Source organism: Palaemon carinicauda, chromosome 10 (assembly GCF_036898095.1).
Source record: "Palaemon carinicauda isolate YSFRI2023 chromosome 10, ASM3689809v2, whole genome shotgun sequence".
NCBI lineage: Eukaryota > Metazoa > Arthropoda > Malacostraca > Decapoda > Palaemonidae > Palaemon > Palaemon carinicauda.
The window spans coordinates 161,206,762-161,224,230 of NC_090734.1; the positions used below are offsets into that span (position 1 = coordinate 161,206,762).

Below are 17,469 nucleotides of genomic sequence, written 5' to 3' on the forward strand. Positions count from 1 at the left end.
AGGAAGGGCGAGAGCTGGTGGTCGGCGAGCGATAACCCATAGATGAGCAATGGATACTGCAAGAAATAAGCCGACGTTTTTGCGAAGAAACACTGTAGGTTCGCGCGACGGAACACCATCCGTCCGCGCGATGGAAAACCGTTGGTTTGCGCGTGGGCGAACATTGGAGAGCATAGGCGCGGACGCGCACGAGCGTAGACGTGCAGGCACGTGGGCGTGTGGGCGCGCAGGCGAATGGTCGCGCGGGCGCACAGGCAAGCGGTCGCGCGGGCGCGCAGGCGAGCGGTCGTGTGGGTGGGCAGGTGGATGAGCGCAAGTCCGAGGCGGCGAACGCAAGCGTTAGCGCGATGGCGAGGAAACGCGCTGCCGCGTGGGCGAGGAAGACCGCCGGCGATATGGATCAACAAGCGATCGGTGGTGGGCTGGTGAGCGCTAACGCGCAGGTTGGCGATGGCGCGTTGTGTTATGCCGACGCGATGGTCGAGCAGCATGCGCAGGAGAGCGATCGTGCGTTGGCGAGCAATATGCGAAGGTGAGCGATCGCGAGCAGCATGTGCAGGAGGGCCATCGCGCGATGGTGATCAGCATGCGCAGATGGGCGGTCGCGCGATGGCGAGCAGCCTCTGCAGGTGGGCGATCGCGCGATGGCTATCAGCATGCGCAGGGTCGCGCGATGGTGATCAGCATCCGCAGGTGTGCGGTCGCACGATGGCGATCAGCATCCGCAGTTGAGAGCATCCGCAGTTGAGAGCATCCGCAGTTGAGGGTCGCGCGATGGCGATCAGCATCCGCAGTCGAGGGTCGCGCGATGGCAATCAGCATCCGCAGTTGAGGGTCGCGCGATGGCGATCAGCATCCGCAGTTGAGGGTCGCGTGATGGAGATCAGCATGCGCAGGTGAGCTAGTAGCTGGCGAACCATATTCCTTCAGAAGAGTTGGAGAACGTTGGCGTGCCGGCTGTAACACACGCGGGCGATCCGGAGATCGCCGAGAGACAGGTGATCGCTGGCGAGCTGATGATCGCTGACGAGCAGAAGGCTACGCGTGGAAGCCTGCGTATAGAAGAAGAGTCCTTGACCCCGACCTGAACCGAAGTTCTAGATCGCGAGGGCGAACGTGGGCGCACAGGGCGCGTAACAGGAACCAACAGGAACAGCAGGGATGATCATCATGAAAGCGCTGACGAACAGGAGAGCGCTGATGAGCAGAAGAGCGCCTGTGCGCTAACACTGAGTAGGAGCAGGAAAGAACACAGCAGAAGGGCGCGCAGGGAAACCCTGACACGCAAGGGAAGAACCCCCGTGGGAGGCAACCCTTTGCCCCGAAGGAATCGTTGTCCGCCGGGAGACTGATGTCCGTCGGAAGACCGCTGTCCGTCGGGAAGACCGTTGTCCGTCGGGAAGACCGTTGTCCGTCGGGAAGACCGTTGCCCGTCGGAAGACGAGATCAGACTGCTGTCCATTTGCACCAAGGCGGAAGATCGAGAAAAAGGAGTTGTAGGCTGCAAACGGAGATTCAAAAAGGTGCCTCAAGCACCCTTATAGGGAGATGAGAGGCCCTTACGACGAGGCGGACGGTGGGCCTTACGGCGAGGGAGGCCAACAGCAACAGCAACAGCAACAGAAGAAACCTCCGAAGAGGAGTCTCTATGAGTGTACTTTCTCGCGAACGAAAGAGAAACACTTCGTAGAAGAGACTGGTCAGCAGTGACCTAAAAGGAGCAATCCTCCGAAGAGGAGCTCCTGCAGTTGCCCAGCCCCTTGAGTGAAACTGCAGGTGTGACCGCTCAGCACCAAGAGCATAGTCGCACGAAAAAAAAAGCAAGAGGAGAACCTTCCATAAGGGGAAAAACTCAAGCCTGGACAGGAAAAACTTCCCTCGGAAGGAAAGTTACCTGCCCAAGCCTCCAGAGAGTTCTAAAATGAACTGGAGAGCTGTCCGTCGTCACGGGAGTACTTCCAGTAGAAGGAGACACGCCCCTGACGAAAACACAAGGGGGGAGGCAGCAACAGCCGAATCCCCAGGACTCAACAAGACAGCTCACACTGTTGCCATATTACAGAAACGAACTAGATCGGTAACTGTAAAAAAATAAAACAAAAAAACATTAGTACACATTCATTCCCCTGGGAAGGCTCCGAAGAGGAATCCCGAGGGAAAGGAAACAAGAATTACACAACAGGCACGTGCCCTCACAACCACTTACACTCACGGAAGGAGAGCTGTAACCAAAACAGAATTATAACAATTATAATTATGTAACTATGTAATTATGTAATTTAAAAATGAATGAACACTAAAGAAAGAACGAAAACCCCGAAAGGAATCGTTCTACAGAGCTGAAAAATCAACAAATACAATTAGATTCATAAACTAATTGAGACAAACGTACGGCGTAGCAACCCCCCACACGGGAAGGAAGCTACAAGGGCGTAGTAACACGTAGTAAAAGGGTGAACGACCTCAAGAGAGAGAGAGAGAGAAAGACATAAGTCAAACTCGATCGCCACCCATAACGCCATGGCGGCCAACTGCCGAGGACACCACGTAGATAAGTACACTACACACACAAATCTGAAAAGGAAACTTACATATTTCTATACTCAAATATGTATACAAACATGAAAACATGTTTACATATATATTGAGTAAATGAAAAGTAAGCGATTAAGTAAAGACAAAACAAACAATGGCTGCCAAGAGAGGACCAAGACAGAGACGTCTGTCACAGTCCGAGCCAAAAGTGAAAGTGAGCATTCATCTGTGTGTGAGGGAGGGGAGGGGTAGCTAGCTACCACTCCCCCCCCCCCCCCCCCGCTAACTAGCGCGGGAGTAATACACCCTCGTTAAATTCTAATGGCTCGCCATTTCAGCTGCGCTAAAAGGTAAACCCTGTGTAAATAGCGTGGTTTGTATTTCGGTTACGGAACAAAAATGTGTTTAGAGTACATATGATTTTTAACGGCGTTAACAAGTTGAAAAACAATTAAATGTAACTGAGAAAGTAATAACAGCTAATCTGAATTCCTTTATCAACTAAAACAAATATTGATACAAACACACTCGTGTGCGTTTGCACAAACACACACACACACGTACAAAAATTGCTACGCAGTAAGAGAGACGGTCGGGGAGGAGGTAGAGATGGTGCCTGTGATAACATACCGTAACTCGTCACTGAAAGTGATGAAAATAAAAAATCAAAAGAAAAAAATGTAAAAAATATGAAATTTAAAAATAAAAAAAATAAATAAGCTAAGTTAGATTAAAATTTCCGTAGTGTAAGTTACGGTATGTTATTGCAGTCTCCATCTCTACCTCCTCGCCGATCGTGTCTCCTCGTGCGTGTGTGTGTGTTTGCGCATACGCACACGAGTGTGTTTGTATCAATATTTGTTTTAGTTAATAAAGGAATTCAGATTCGCTGATATTGTTTTTTTAGTTACATTTAACTGTCTTTCAACTCGTTAACGCTGTTAAAAATCATATGTACACAACAAATTTTTATTTAATCTCTCTCTCTCTCTCTCTCTCACTCAGAAAAAATTAATAGACGTCTCTAACACTAACAGTGAAGAAGAACGAGAGAGAGAGAGAGAGAGAGAGAGAGAGAGAGAGAGAGAGAGAGAGAGAGAGAGAGAGAGAGAGAGAGAGAGAGAGTATTTATTTAAAGAACATGTTAACACCATGTCTACCTTCTCGCCGATCGTCCGTCTCCTCCTGGCGTAGCAAATCCTACACCTGCGTTGGCCTGTCTCTAAGGTAAAGTGGCAATAAAACAAATTTTTCATTTATTATTTCTTTATAATTGTCTTTTTTTACATGCTTCTTTCATATTATGCAGTTATGTTATTGTTATGTGTAATTATGTGTAGCCATTTATTAAGGATTTATTATGGGTTTTTAGGCTGAAGAATGAATTAAATGAATTACCATGTATTCTTATGGGAAAATTCGTTTCTACATCCGAACATTTTCTACATCCGAAGTTGGTTGTGGAACGAATTAAATTCGTATGTAGAGGTACCACTGTATTATAGACTACTGTAATATGATAAAATAAAATATTTGTAATAACCTATCTTATATGAAATGGGGCTATTTTTTTGTTTAAAATTTACATTTACGTACGTAAAACAACTCTCTCTCTCTCTCTCTCTCTCTCTCTCTCTCTCTCTCTCTCTCTCTCTCTCTCTCTCTCTCTCTCTCTTAAATTGTTTTCCTGCTTTGCTACGTATGTATGATTTTATATACGGTAAATAATATTTGTAATAACATATTTTCTAAAAGCTTTTACTGTAATATCATTATTTATCACTTTCATCATGCGCATTAAATGCCTTCGTTTCCTTATTACGATCGAAGATGGAGTGTAATTTATGACGCCGCCGTTTCAGGCGGCGTCATAAAGAAAAACATTTCATTTGGAAGTCCTGAGAAAAATTAAGTAAAACATTGGTAATAACAAAATCAACATACTGTATAATCAATATAATCGATGCAAAAACTAACCTATACACAGATGTGTACACTAAATGCGTTTGTTTCTTCATTATGATCAGAGATAAACGTAAACAAAACATTGGTTGCCATTTTTTATCGTGCTATTTGGCGTGTTTAGGAAACGCATGATATAAAATCGCCTTCAATATTTGTGCCTGTTTTAGTTTAGGGTACTGTAGTACATGCATCAAGTGTTCTGTACATTAAAGGGTAGTTTGTTAACAGTACTACGTACAAAGGAAGGTTTTAAAAGTCTGAATATACATGTTAAATAAATACGTAAATATGGTGTCACTACTTCGCGGATTTTCACCTATCGGGGTCGGGTCTGGAACCTATCTACCGCGATAAACGAGGGATCACTGTATTACCGTTATATAAGTTACAAAAGTCTTTCATGACTCACCTGCTTCTTTCTTCTCATCGACATACTCCACATTGATGGCACAGTTCACAGGCTGTTGTTCTTCAGTGTCTCCACTTAAAGTTCTCATTGCCAATTGCTAGAATAAAAGATAAAATAAACACTCTTAAGTAATTAAATCTAATATAAAACTTGATAAAATGGAAAATCTACAATTATGTTTCCCAAAAAAATAGGTTGACATATCTTGGCTTAAATTTCTGTATAGCAAAAACACAATGTTGTTCAGTACAATTGTTTATACAATGAACAAAACTTCACCAAAGATAGTCTCATACTTTCGTCTGAAATGGGTAATACAGTACTGTATGTGCATATAGCTCTTGCAGAAATAATACAGCTATTTTGGATGAGAGAAGCCGTAAATAAGCTCACATTTCTAGCAATCCTTATTTAGTAAAAATATTTGTTTGATAGTTTTCAAGGCAAAATTGTGGGCTCTAATTTTTCGCATAAATTCTCCTCTTTCGAATGTTCGTGCCTGTTTTACTTTCGTACCCCTTCTCCTTTCATCGCCGATTACCATGCGTACCTTATAGTCGACAAGTTTTTTGGGAATTGCTTGATTGAAGTGGTTTTTGAAGTGATATTTGAAGCCAGTCTTCGGTGACTCCGGAGTATTTGTAGGAAGAGTGGAGGGTTCAGACGAAGACTCCGATTGCATCAGTTCCTCTAATGTCGGTCGAAACTCCTTCAAGTTCTCAAGCTTGAAAGTTTCCTTAAAATGAAAATAAACATAAGTAATCCTCCTGGAAGAATGACTAAATATACACAAAATTTAAATACAATATGAAGGGAATATGAATTAAGTGATATTAGGGCTATGATGATGTATGAAAATTCTACCTCCTACAGAATGACTGAGTATACAGGAATATAAAATGGCTATCTTATTTCTCTCAGAGCAAAATTTTCATACTGACTTAAAAAAAATATCTACGATATCTACAATTCTCATGTAACTAGGCAAAGTAACTGCCTATGACCAAAATTAGGCATGAGAAGAAATACTTTATACAATCAAGATATAAATCCTATGAAAGTAAATACACAAAACAGTCTCTCCTTTGTTGCATTACTTATCTATTTGCTTGACATGAGTCATAATCTTTCTCTCTCTCTTATATATATACAGTGGATACAGGATTGCCAACATTTTAACAAACAATATTACAATCCTATCATTAGCAGAAAATGACAGTATATTAGGTATTGTGTTTTTATTCAGGAAATAGGACAAATTCGGAGATAATTTTTATTTTTCCTAACCATACAAACCTTAGCTATTTACATTGGGTTTACCTTTCGGCGTAGCTGAAATGACGAGCCAATAGTTTTTAACGAGGGTTAACTACCCCCGCGCTAGTTAGCAGGGGCAGGGGAAGGGATAGCTTGCTACCCCTCCCCACCCCCCCACACACACACCGGTGATTTGCTTCACTTCACTTAAAAGTAGGACTTGACTTGGGGGCCAGGGCTGGTGGGCAAATATGTGTAAATAGCTAAAGTTTGTATGGTTAGGAAAAATACAAATTATCTCCGAATTTGTCATTTGTTCCGTAACCGAAATACAAACCACGCTATTTACATTGGGTGACTTACCCTTTAGGAAGGGTGGAAAGTCCCCAGCCTTACTGACTTCGGCTTTGCCCGGGGACTCCCCCTCTCAATGAGTAGCACTTGGGAGAAGGAGCCCCTGCACCTCACAAGTTCCTTGCTTCGCTAGGAACGAGTGGCCTACATAAGTTGTGTGTGGAGGAAAGTGTGACTCGTCCTATGAAGTTGACCTTGAGACCTTTAGATAGGAATCTAGGATAGGACATTCCCAATAACACCTTGTCAGGGTATGGGGGACGCAACAGTAAAAAGCTTAATACTAGGAGCACAAGGAAGCATGGGTTACCTGCAGAGGTCGAGGTCCGCTATGCGAAGACCAGGATGCTGCTTCCCCAAGAGAGGGGAGAATGAAGAAAGAAGTAAGGGTCAGACATACTCTTTCATTCACGCAGACTAAAACCGGGTAACAATGCCCTCAACCTACTGCTACTTGTCCATAAAGGAGCCTGAGGTTAGACCAGCTGTTGTGCAGCCACCACAGGGCCGATAGAAAACGTATCGAGGCTCCTGTGGGTCACGTCCTGCAGGTAGTGGGCTGTGAAGGTCGTCTGACGCTTCCAGACCCCAGCTTGAAGCACCTGCGTCACAGAGAAGTTTCTCTTGAAGGCCAGGGACGTAGCAACACCCCTGACGTCGAGTGCCCTAGGGCGATGTGACGGAGGAGGGTCTGGATTCAAGGCATGGTGGATAACCCTTCGAATACAAGCCAAGATGGTGTTCCTGGTGACCCTCCTCTTCGTCCTGCCTGTGCTTACAAACAATGCTCGCACTTAAGGACGGACTGCAGCTGTTCTCTTCAAGTAGTATCTCAGACACCTCACTAGACATAGTAGCAGCTGGTCTGGGTCGCTTGTTACAGAACGGAGACTCGCGATCCTGAAAGTCGAACCGAGGATCCGGCACCCCAGGATTCTGAGTCTTGGCAACAAACTCAGGGACGAACCTGAACGTTAAATCCCCCCATCCCCTTGAATGGGCGATGTCGTACGAGAGACCATGAAGTTCACTAACCCGCTAGGCTGAAGCCAAAGCGAGCAGGAAAGCCGTCTTCCAAGACAGGTGGTGATCGGAGGCCTGGCGTAATGGTTCGAAGGGAGGTCTCTTAAGAGCCCTGAGGACCCGAACCACGTTCCAAGGAGGAGATCTCACTTCTGACTGGGGGCAGGTAAGCTCATAGCTACGTATGAGTAGTGAGAGTTCAAGCGAGGAAGAAATGTTCACGCCTTTCAGCCTGAAAGCCAAGCTTAAGGCTGAGCGATAGCCTTTCACTGCAGAGACAGAAAGGTGCATGTCCTCTCGCAGATATACGAGGAACTCCGCTATTGCTGGAATAGTGGCATCGAGTGGAGAGATACCCCTCCCACGACACCAACCACAAAAGACTCTCCACTTCGCCTGGTAGACTCCCTCAGAGGACTTTCGCAGGTGCCGAGACATTCTATCCGCAACCTGTTGCGAAAAGCCTCTCTCCGTGAGGCGACGCTGGACAGTCTCCAGGCGTGAAGCCGAAGCGAGGCCAAGGCCTTGTGAGGGATGTTGGAGTGGGGTTGTCTGAGAAGCTCGTGTCGTGGAGAAAGTTCTCTCGAGAGCTCCGTCAGGATCTGCAAAAGGTCCGGGAACCATTCCGCATGATGCCATAGCGGAGCTACCAAAGTCATCGAACAGTTGAGCGATAGTCTGGTCCTGTTGAGCACCCTTCTCATCAGACAGAACGGTGGGAAGGCGTACACGTCGATGTTGTCCCACCGTTTCTGGAAAGCATCTTGCCAGAGCGCCTTGGGGTCCAGGACTGGGGAGCAGTACAGAGGCAGCTTGAAATTCAACGCTGTCGCGAACAGGTCCACGGTCGGGGAACCCCACGAAGTCAAGACTTTGTTGGCTATCTGAGGATCCAAAGACTACTCGGTACTCACTATCTGCGAGGCCCTGCTCAGACTGTCGGCGAGCACATTCCTCTTGCCAGGAATGAAGCGAGCTGATAGTGTTATCGAGTGGACTTCGGTCCACCTCAGAATCTCTACTGCAAGATGGGATAGCTGCTGCGAAAAAGTGCCTCCCTGCTTGTTGATATAAGCCACTACCGTGGTGTTGTCGCTCATCACCACCACGGAGTGACCCGCCAGGGTCCGTTGGAACTGTTGAAGAGCCAGAAAGGCGGCCTTACTCTAGCAGGTTGATGTGCAGGCACTTTTCTGATTCTGACCAAAGGCCTGAGGTCCTTCGGTTCAGAACGTGCGCCCCCCACCCTTCTTTTGACGCGTCCAAAAACAATGTCAATTCCGGGGGGAGGACGAGAAGACTCACTCCCTTTCGCAGGTTCTCGGCGACCAGCCACCACCGCAGGTCCATCCGTTCCAAAGATCCTATCGGGACCTGAACGTCCGGGGAATCGGATCCTTGATTCCACCGGGACTTGAGCCGCCACTGCAGGGATCTCATCCTGAGGCGGCCGTTTGGAACCAGACGAGCCAGGGAGGACAGGTGACCTAAGAGACGCAACCACGATTGGGCGGGAAGCTCTTCTCGCCTGAGGAAGGGTTCCGCCACCCTCCTCAGCCTTGCTATCCTGTCGTCTGATGGAAAGGCTATGTGGAGATTGGTGTCTATTAGCATGCCTAGATAAACCAGTTGTTGGGACAGCTGCAGAGAGGACTGCTCAAGGTTTACCACGATCCCCAGATCCTGGCAAAGACCTAGAATCCTGTCTCGGTGCCGAAGAAGGGTCGACTCCGAGTTTGCTAGGATCAGCCAGTCGTCCAGATAACGAAGGATACGGATGCCGTTCCTGTGCGCCCAAGATGAAACCAGGGTGAACACTCTGGTGAACACCTGAGGTGCTGTGGAGAGACCGAAACACAGCACCTTGAATTGGTAGATCTTGTCGTCTAGACAGAATCTCAAGTACTTCCTGGAAGACGGATGGATTGGGATCTGGAATTACGCGTCCTTTAGATCCAGTGTGCATATGAAGTCTAGAGGTCTCACCGCAAGTCTGACCGTGTCCGCTGTCTCCATGCTGAACCGAGTTTGCTTGACAAACCCGTTCAGAGCCGAGAGGTCGATGACAGGTCTCCAGCCTCCAGATGCCTTCTTTACAAGAAAGAGTCGACTGAAGAAGCCTGGGGAGCCGTCGGCGACCTCCTGGAGGGCATCCTTCTTGAGCATGGTCTCGACTTCTGTCCGAAGGGCTAGCCCCTTTACCGATCCCATGCCATAGGAGCTCAACGACACTGGATTCGCTGACAGGGGAGGTTGAGATGTTATGAACGGGACGCGATAGCCTTGGCCGATCACAGAAACCGTCCAAACATCGGCCCCGTGTTGCTGCCACCTGTGCACGCAACGTCGAAGGCATCCCCCCACAGGTGGACACGCGGGGGGATTGCCACTCCTAGTGTTTGCGGCCGCGGCCGCGGCCGCTCCCTCTAGGAGTCTTGCCTCCCCTGGAGGACTTACCACCCCTCTTGACCTTGGCTGGAAAGGGCTGGGGCTTAGACACCACTTTCTTAGCCTTACGAGGCTGCTGCTGCTGTTGCTGCGGAGCTGGAGGCTTATAGGGCCGAGCTGTAAGGATCCTATGGAGGAGGGAGTCCTGGCTAGATTTCCTCCACCTCTCAGCCGTTCGCTCCATATCCTGTGGCTCCAACAGATTCTCCCCAAGGAGGGAAGCATGTCTGAGCCTACAGACATCCACGGCGGGGACCTTCGGGTGGAACCTCTCGGTCACCGCATCGCGCCGCTTCAATACCGAGTTGGCCCACAGGGTGGTGACCTGGTGCGCCAGGAACTCGATGGAGCGGGTGCCCGAGAGTAAGAAGGTCTCCAGGGCCTTCCTATTGGTCTCCTTAGACAAGTCCTCGGAGCGCAATAGGATGCCCAGAGTTCCTAGCCATATATCCAGCCACGAAGTGGCCTGCATGGCGCACTTCGCGACCTTCTCATGGCTCAGGATCTCTGACGCCGAGAACGACACCTGCCGGGCAGAGAGCTTCTCGAAAGGAACTCCCTTAGCCAGCTCTTCTACGGAGTGATGGAGAGGAAGAGCGAGACTAGACTCACCCAAGATCTCAAAATACCTCCTCTGCTGAAGACGAGGAGGTGGGATGAGTTTGTTCCCGGCAGAGGAACGACTGGAGGAGGCAAGAATCGCGAGTTGGGCATTGGCCCTGGCTCTGGCACTCTTCAATCCCCGAGACCAGGGCAGAGCTGCACTGGTCTCAGGGGCCTTCTGAACATCGAACACCTGGTCCAGGACCGTGTCCTTGCCTTCTCAGGGGGGCGATCACGGGGTCCATGAACCCGTTGAGTTGCCTCATCAGGCTCAGGACCTGCCAGAAGGCATGTTCAGATGTGGAGGATTAATTTTATTTTAATTTATTTTTTTTTTGTTTTGCCAAATTGAGAGAGAGAGAGAGAGAGAGAGAGAGAGAGAGAGAGAGAGAGAGAGAGAGAGAGAGAGAGAGAGAGAGAGAGAGAGAGAGTGTGTTGTTTTAGTATTGGTAAATCAAGACATTTTATTTGCTTTAGCTTTGTCATTAGAGAGAGAGAGAGAGAGAGAGAGAGAGAGAGAGAGAGAGAGAGAGAGAGAGAGAGAGAGAGAGTGATTTACTTAAGTTTTGTCAGAGAGAGAGAGAGAGAATTTCATTTGCTTTAGTTTTGTTAGATCGCGTGTGCGCGAGAGAGTATGTGTGTATGTGCGTTTGTGTGTGCGTGTTTTGTGTGTCCGCGGTGCGCGCCGAAGAACGAGGGTAGTTTGCGAATGATTGGTTGTTGTTGGAAAGACTGTCGGTATATTTGAGGTTGTTTGTTTACATTTTTTTTAGCTAGGATAGGGCGGTGATGAATGTCTTGGGCGAACGCATTGGATCTCTGACTGTAGAAGGAGTCGGTTGTTATTTTTTTTTGTTCTTCGGAAGCCGGCTGTTTAGTGTTTTTTTATATTCGGAGTAAGTACTGTTTTTATTCATTTTTGTTAGGCGCGTTCGTGAATGATAGAAAGTTTATTGTTTATCTTTGATTATAGTGCGATAGTTTAGTTAGTTAGGAGTTTTCGTAAGCGTTTTTCTTTTTATTGCAGGCCGTAATTCCTCCTTTAGGCTCCTTTAGACTCCTTTGGAGAGATTTTCTTGAATGTAAATTTGTTTGTTGACGACTTGGCCTATAACAGAACTTGATAGGACTGCTCAGATTGATTTACTTGTTGACGACTTGGCCTATAACAGAACTTGATAGGACTTCTCAGATTGATTTACTTGTTGACGACTTGGCCTATAACAGAACTTGATAGGACTGCTCAGATTGATTTACTTGTTGACGACTTGGCCTATAACAGAACTTGATAGGACTGCTCAGATTAATTTACTTGTTGACGACCCGGACCGAATTTACTTCTGATTGCTGTTTATGATGATGATACCGATGAGGGTGATGATGATGATGATGATTACGCTCATGGACTAAATCAATTAAAACATTTTGTATTGACTGAGTGTCAAGTGTTGCCATATTGTGGCGTTGCAACCGAGTTGTGGGGTTGGGCTATAAAAGGACTGTTGGCCCTTGTGTGGACAACGACGTCCACACATAAACAAATATTGGTTTTGGTGTGTGGGGTAATTTTAAGTCTGTTAGGGTTTTTGCGGGTTATATGAATGGTGCTTCTGGTTATCATATATTATATTATTTGGTGTTAAGTTTTGATTAGTTTTAAGTGTTGGTAATTTGATTGTGGATGGTTATTGATTTATTTATTATAGTTTGTAAGAATATAGTGTTAAGGATATGTTTTGTTTTGATTTTTGTCCTTTCGTCCAAGAGTCCCGCTGCTGATAACGTGAGGGGAAAGTTTGTTTTGTGGAGACCATTGTAAGTAAGTAAGATTCAAGGGTGTGGGGGTTGTTTTGTTTATATCCCGCCACATAAATTTGGCGCCCGAACAGGGACGACTGTTGAAGGTGGGATTGAAACTGGACTTTTGGACAAGGGTAAATAGGTTTGGAAAATTACTTAAAATATTAATGGTATCAAAATGGAAGAAATGGAAGAACAGTTGTATATTTTAAAGGAGGAATTGCGGTTGCCTAATGAGCGAGAGGAGAGGTTGTTGTTGGAGAATGCGAGGTTAAGTAGTGAGAATGAGGAGATGCAAAGGAAACTTAGGGAACTTCAGGGAACTGTAGAGAGAGTGGAAGAGGGTGTTGAGATGAGGATGCGAGAAAATGAGAAACGAATGGAAGCTATGTTAGGGCAAGTAATGGGGATGATGAAAACTGTCATAGGTGAAGGTGCAGTCGGAGGAGTGGCTTCTGCTTCTGGTAACGGGTTGATGGTGGAAGAGGATAGGGTAAGTGATAATGAGGAAGGTAGTGATAGTGGTATTGAAAATAAAGGGACTAGACATAGTAAGATTGGAACGAAGGGTGATAGGAAGAATGAGAAGAAAGGTAAAGATAATGTGAAGAAAGAAAAAAAGAAAGGTCAGGGTGTGAGTGAGGATGATCAAGAATGGGTGAAGGTGGTTAGTAAGAAAAAGGGTAAGAAGGGAATAGTTAAAGATAGGACTTTGAGTGTAGAATTAGATTCATTGTATTCAAATGAAGAAGAAGGCATCAAGAAGGGAGTAGACAGTGAAGATAGTAGTGAGAATGAAGTAGAGGAAGTTTGTAAGACAGTGTTTATGAGAGAGGTTCCTAGGTGTGAAATTTTAATGAACATAGCAGTAGGGATGTATATGACTTCTTTAGGGAATATGAAAAGTTTTGTCAGGCTAAGTATGGGGATAGTAAGAGAGTTTGGGCTAGGGAGTTGGGAGAATTTTTGTCAGGATATTTGTTGACGATGTATGGGGTGATAATGAGTGTAGGAGAGGTTGAGTATGAAAGTGTAAAGAAGAGGATAATTGAACAGGTAAAACGTATGAAAGGTAGTGTTAGGTATAAGCGAAAAAATGATTTTGATGAAGCACGAATGAAGGTGGGTGAAGCAATCTCGATGTATGTATGTCGATTAGAAACATTGGCTAGAAAGAAGTATGGGGACGAAGGAATAAATGAAAATAAGGAACTAATGAAGAAGTTTTTGGGTACAGTACCAGAGAGTGTGTGTGAGTTTATTAATTTGAAACGGAAGGAGAAAATGAGGTGGACTAGAGAGAGATTGACTTGGGATGATATTTTAGAGATAGTTGAGGATTACGAGTTGGATAGGTGTATGAAAGAAAGTAAATCTGTGAGTGTGAGAACTGGAATGGAGGAATGTGTGCCAGAATTTGGTAGTTTTAGAGATGCTGTTATGAGAGGGCCAATGAGGGCAGCTGATAGTGTAGTAGATAGAAGTGTTAGGGTGAGTAATGTAGGAATACCCATGCCGAGAAATGACGGGTTTAGACAGGGAAATCAAGTTTGGAGAGATAGAAGTGCTAGTACGCAGCAAGTTAGGTTAGGTAGTGGTATCCGTGAAGAGAGGTGTTATAGGTGTGGGAAGGTAGGACATAAAAAGAACGAGTGTAGATGGGCATTAGGAGCATGTTTCGGGTGTGGAGAGACAGGGCATCGTATTAGCGACTGTAAGAAAGAGAAAGTGGTTAAGTGTTATCGGTGTGGTATGACTGGGCACATAGCGAGTGGATGCCGTAGTAATCGTATGAATGTAATTTGTGGTAATTGTGGTAAGGATGGTCATTATGCTAGAATGTGCAAGGAGCCGCGGGGTAAGTGTACTGAATGTGGTGCAGATGGGCATGTAGCTAGGGTTTGTAGAAAGAAGGGATCAAGTCAGCCAGGATGTTCGGGAAACTAATTAATCAGAGGGTTCAGCTGGGTGAGTCCTCGTATGTGTGGGGAGTGAATGTGATGCATGTTCGTGAGGGTTTATTGCACGAAGATGTGATGGGAGAAAGAGCACATGATTGCATGAGTGTGAAAATGATTTTTAATGGTGTAGAGTTGGTTGGTTTGATTGATACTGGTTGTGGTGTCAATTTAATGTTTAGGAATGCATATGATAAGGTAAAAGAGGTTTGTGAATTTAAGGGATGTAAAGGTGAAGTAAAAGGTATTGGTAATTTGCGTATGCCTGTGCAAGGAAAGTTACGGGAAAATGTTATGATTGGGGGGCTGATGATGGAAGATAATGATTTTTACGTGGTCGAGGGAGCGAATGAGAAATATGACGTACTGCTTGGGTATAAATTTCTGAAAAAATGTGGTATGATTGTACATCCAAGTGTGAATATGATAGAAATAAAGGTTAAAGGTAATATTTGTGGGGAATTTTATTTAAAGGAAGACGGCAGAGTGAGTACGAAGGTGTGGAAGGGAGTGCCGTTGGTAGCAAAGGAAAGTGTAAAGTTATCGGGTAATAAAGGTGAGGTTATTAGTGTAAAAGTTGCATGGCCGAGCAGTCTGGGAATTTCAAATAGTGACAAGGATGAATATGTAGTGGAAAGTATGGAAGCAGGTAATTTGGTGAAAACGAGTGCGTATATATATGATGGTGTTATGAATATGCAGGAACCCCAGGTGTATGTAAGGTTGTTGCCGAGTGTTAGGAGGAACAGAGTACGTGGAATACGTGAGGGCGATTGCATGGGATGAATGTATACACTGAATAATGTAGAGGATGGAAGCTATGTTAAGGCGAGACAGGTAATGTCTGGTAAGGTAAAGAACGATGACGATTGGGATTACGATATGTTGAAAGGAAGAATTAAGTTAGATGAGAGTATAAGTGAGGTCGAAAGGGAACGATTACTTAAGATGTTATGGGATAAGCGGAGAGTTATGAGTCTCGGTGACGATGATTGTGGGGGGTCAGACCTGCCAGAATTTAAAATAGTTCTCAGTGATGATACCCCCATATATCAGCGTCCCAGGCATTTTTCTCCGCCTATTGCCAAGGAGATAGAGGAGCAGTGTCAGGAATTAGAGCGTATGGGTGTAATAGAAAGGAGTGAGAGTGCCTGGAATAGCCCTATTGTCCCTGTACGAAAGCCTGATGGAAGTTTACGCATGTGTATTGATTATAGGAAGGTGAATGAAGTGACTGTTAAAGAACGTTTTCAAATGAATGTGGTGTCTGATTGTGTTTATAAGATGCATGGAATGAAAGTTTTTACTAAATTAGATTTGGTGCGGGGCTATTAACAGATGCCTCTGGCAGAGGGGAGCAGGCCCATTACCGCATTTTCAAGTACAAATTGTCACTTTCAATTTAAAAAGTTGAGTTTTGGTCTTGCTAATGCGCCTGCTGCCTTCCAAAGAGCGATGAATGTTGTATTGGCTGGTTTCGATCAACAGAAGGTGACTGTTTTTATAGATGATATTCTGATTGCGAGCGAGACTGTTGAGGAACATATGCGGTTGCTTGAGGCAGTGTTGAGGCGGTTAATTGAAGTTGGTGTGAAAATTAAGCTTGAGAAGTGTACATGGTTGTCCAGGGAGGTGGAATTTCTTGGGCATGTAGTGGGTGAATCTGGTATAAGGAAGAGTGACAAGTTTGTGAATAAGGTGCGAGAATTTCCACGTCCCCGGACTGTGCGTGAGTTGCGAGGTTTTCTTGGTTTGATTGAGTTTGGTCGCAAGTTTGTTAGAGATTGTTCAGGTATAGGGAAGCCTTTGAATGAATGGACGGGTAAAAGGAATAGTACGAAGTTAAAATGGGATGATCGGATGATAGAAGCGTTTGAAAGGTTGAAGGAAGAGGCCGCGAAAGACGTCACTTTGGCATTTCCAGACTACAGTGAAAATGCGAATATGCTAGAGTTGTATACGGATGCGAGTGGGGTTAGTATGGGTGGTTGTTTGGTTCAAATGCAGTGAGTAAATGGAGAAGAGCAATTGAGAGTAATAGCGTATGTTAGTAAAGCGTTTAGTAAAGCTGAGCGGAAGTATTCGACGATTGACAGGGAATTGGCTGCAATACGATTTTGTGTGAAAGCATTGAAAGTATTTTTGTATGGTGTAAAATTCATTGTGCGTACTGACCATCAGCCCCTAGTGTATATGATAAGGAAAGAGTGTGTGAATGCAAGGGTTGCTAGGACCATAGAGGATTTGAATGAATTTGATTTTAGGTTAGAATATGTACCGGGAAATAAGAATGTGATAGCGGATGCGATGTCGAGGATGCATGGGAGGATGGAAGATAAAGAGAGTAATCAGAATTCTGAAAGGTTGCCTGAAGGTTTAGTTGTGGAGCAGAGTTGTGAAGGGGAAGATATGGTATATAAGTGTATCCTAATGGGTTTAAGTAAGTTGGTACAAGAGGGGTTAAATACGGAAATACCAGGTAGCGTAAGCGAGCTTAAAAGAAGGGTGATGAATGAAGTGTCAAAAGAAATGGTATATGAGGAGGAGAGTAGTGTACTAGAAGGGGAAGTATTATCAAAGATATTAATGGTGGTAAGTATGTTGTATGGTGTAATTGTGTATTTGTATTTTGGATGGAATCGACCGATGGAATATAGGGCATGTAAGGAGAATGATAGGGAATATATTTTGAGGATTCAATGTAATGAGGAATGTTGCAAATTGTTGAGTGAGAAGGATAATGGTGCAAGTGACCTTAATCTAAGATATGATGGTATAGAGGACAGTGAATATGATGATGAACATATTGGTGAAGTGAGCGACAGAATTGAAAGGAGAGTAAATGTATGTATGCATGGTGTAAAAGGAAGGATGATGACATATGTGAATATAAATGAGAATGAATATTGTAGTTTAATTGATACGGGTGCTCAAGTGTCATTAGTAAATGAGTCAGTTATCAGGGAAATTGAGAGGTACAATTGGGAAGTGAAAAGACAGTGTACGAGTGTGAGAATTCATGGAATAGGTCAGGGAAGTTTACTTGTTTGGGAAGAAGTGAGGTTGAAGGTGAAACTAGGGAGTATGGAAGTTGAACATAATTTTATTGTAATGGGA

The 17,469-nt window shown here is 45.1% G+C and overlaps 1 protein-coding gene across 1 annotated transcript in view; it reads right to left on the reverse strand.

Annotated features, from left to right (window-relative positions):
- The window catches only part of LOC137648929 (uncharacterized protein KIAA0513), a 144,160-nt gene that overhangs the window by 102,562 nt on the left and 24,129 nt on the right, over positions 1–17,469 (reverse strand). The window contains exons 3-4 of the mRNA XM_068382120.1: positions 5,460–5,645; positions 4,910–5,006 (exon numbers count right to left, since the gene is read on the reverse strand). Of these exons, the coding sequence (XP_068238221.1) occupies positions 4,910–5,006; positions 5,460–5,645 (283 nt within the window). The remainder of the gene's footprint in view (positions 1–4,909; positions 5,007–5,459; positions 5,646–17,469) is intronic.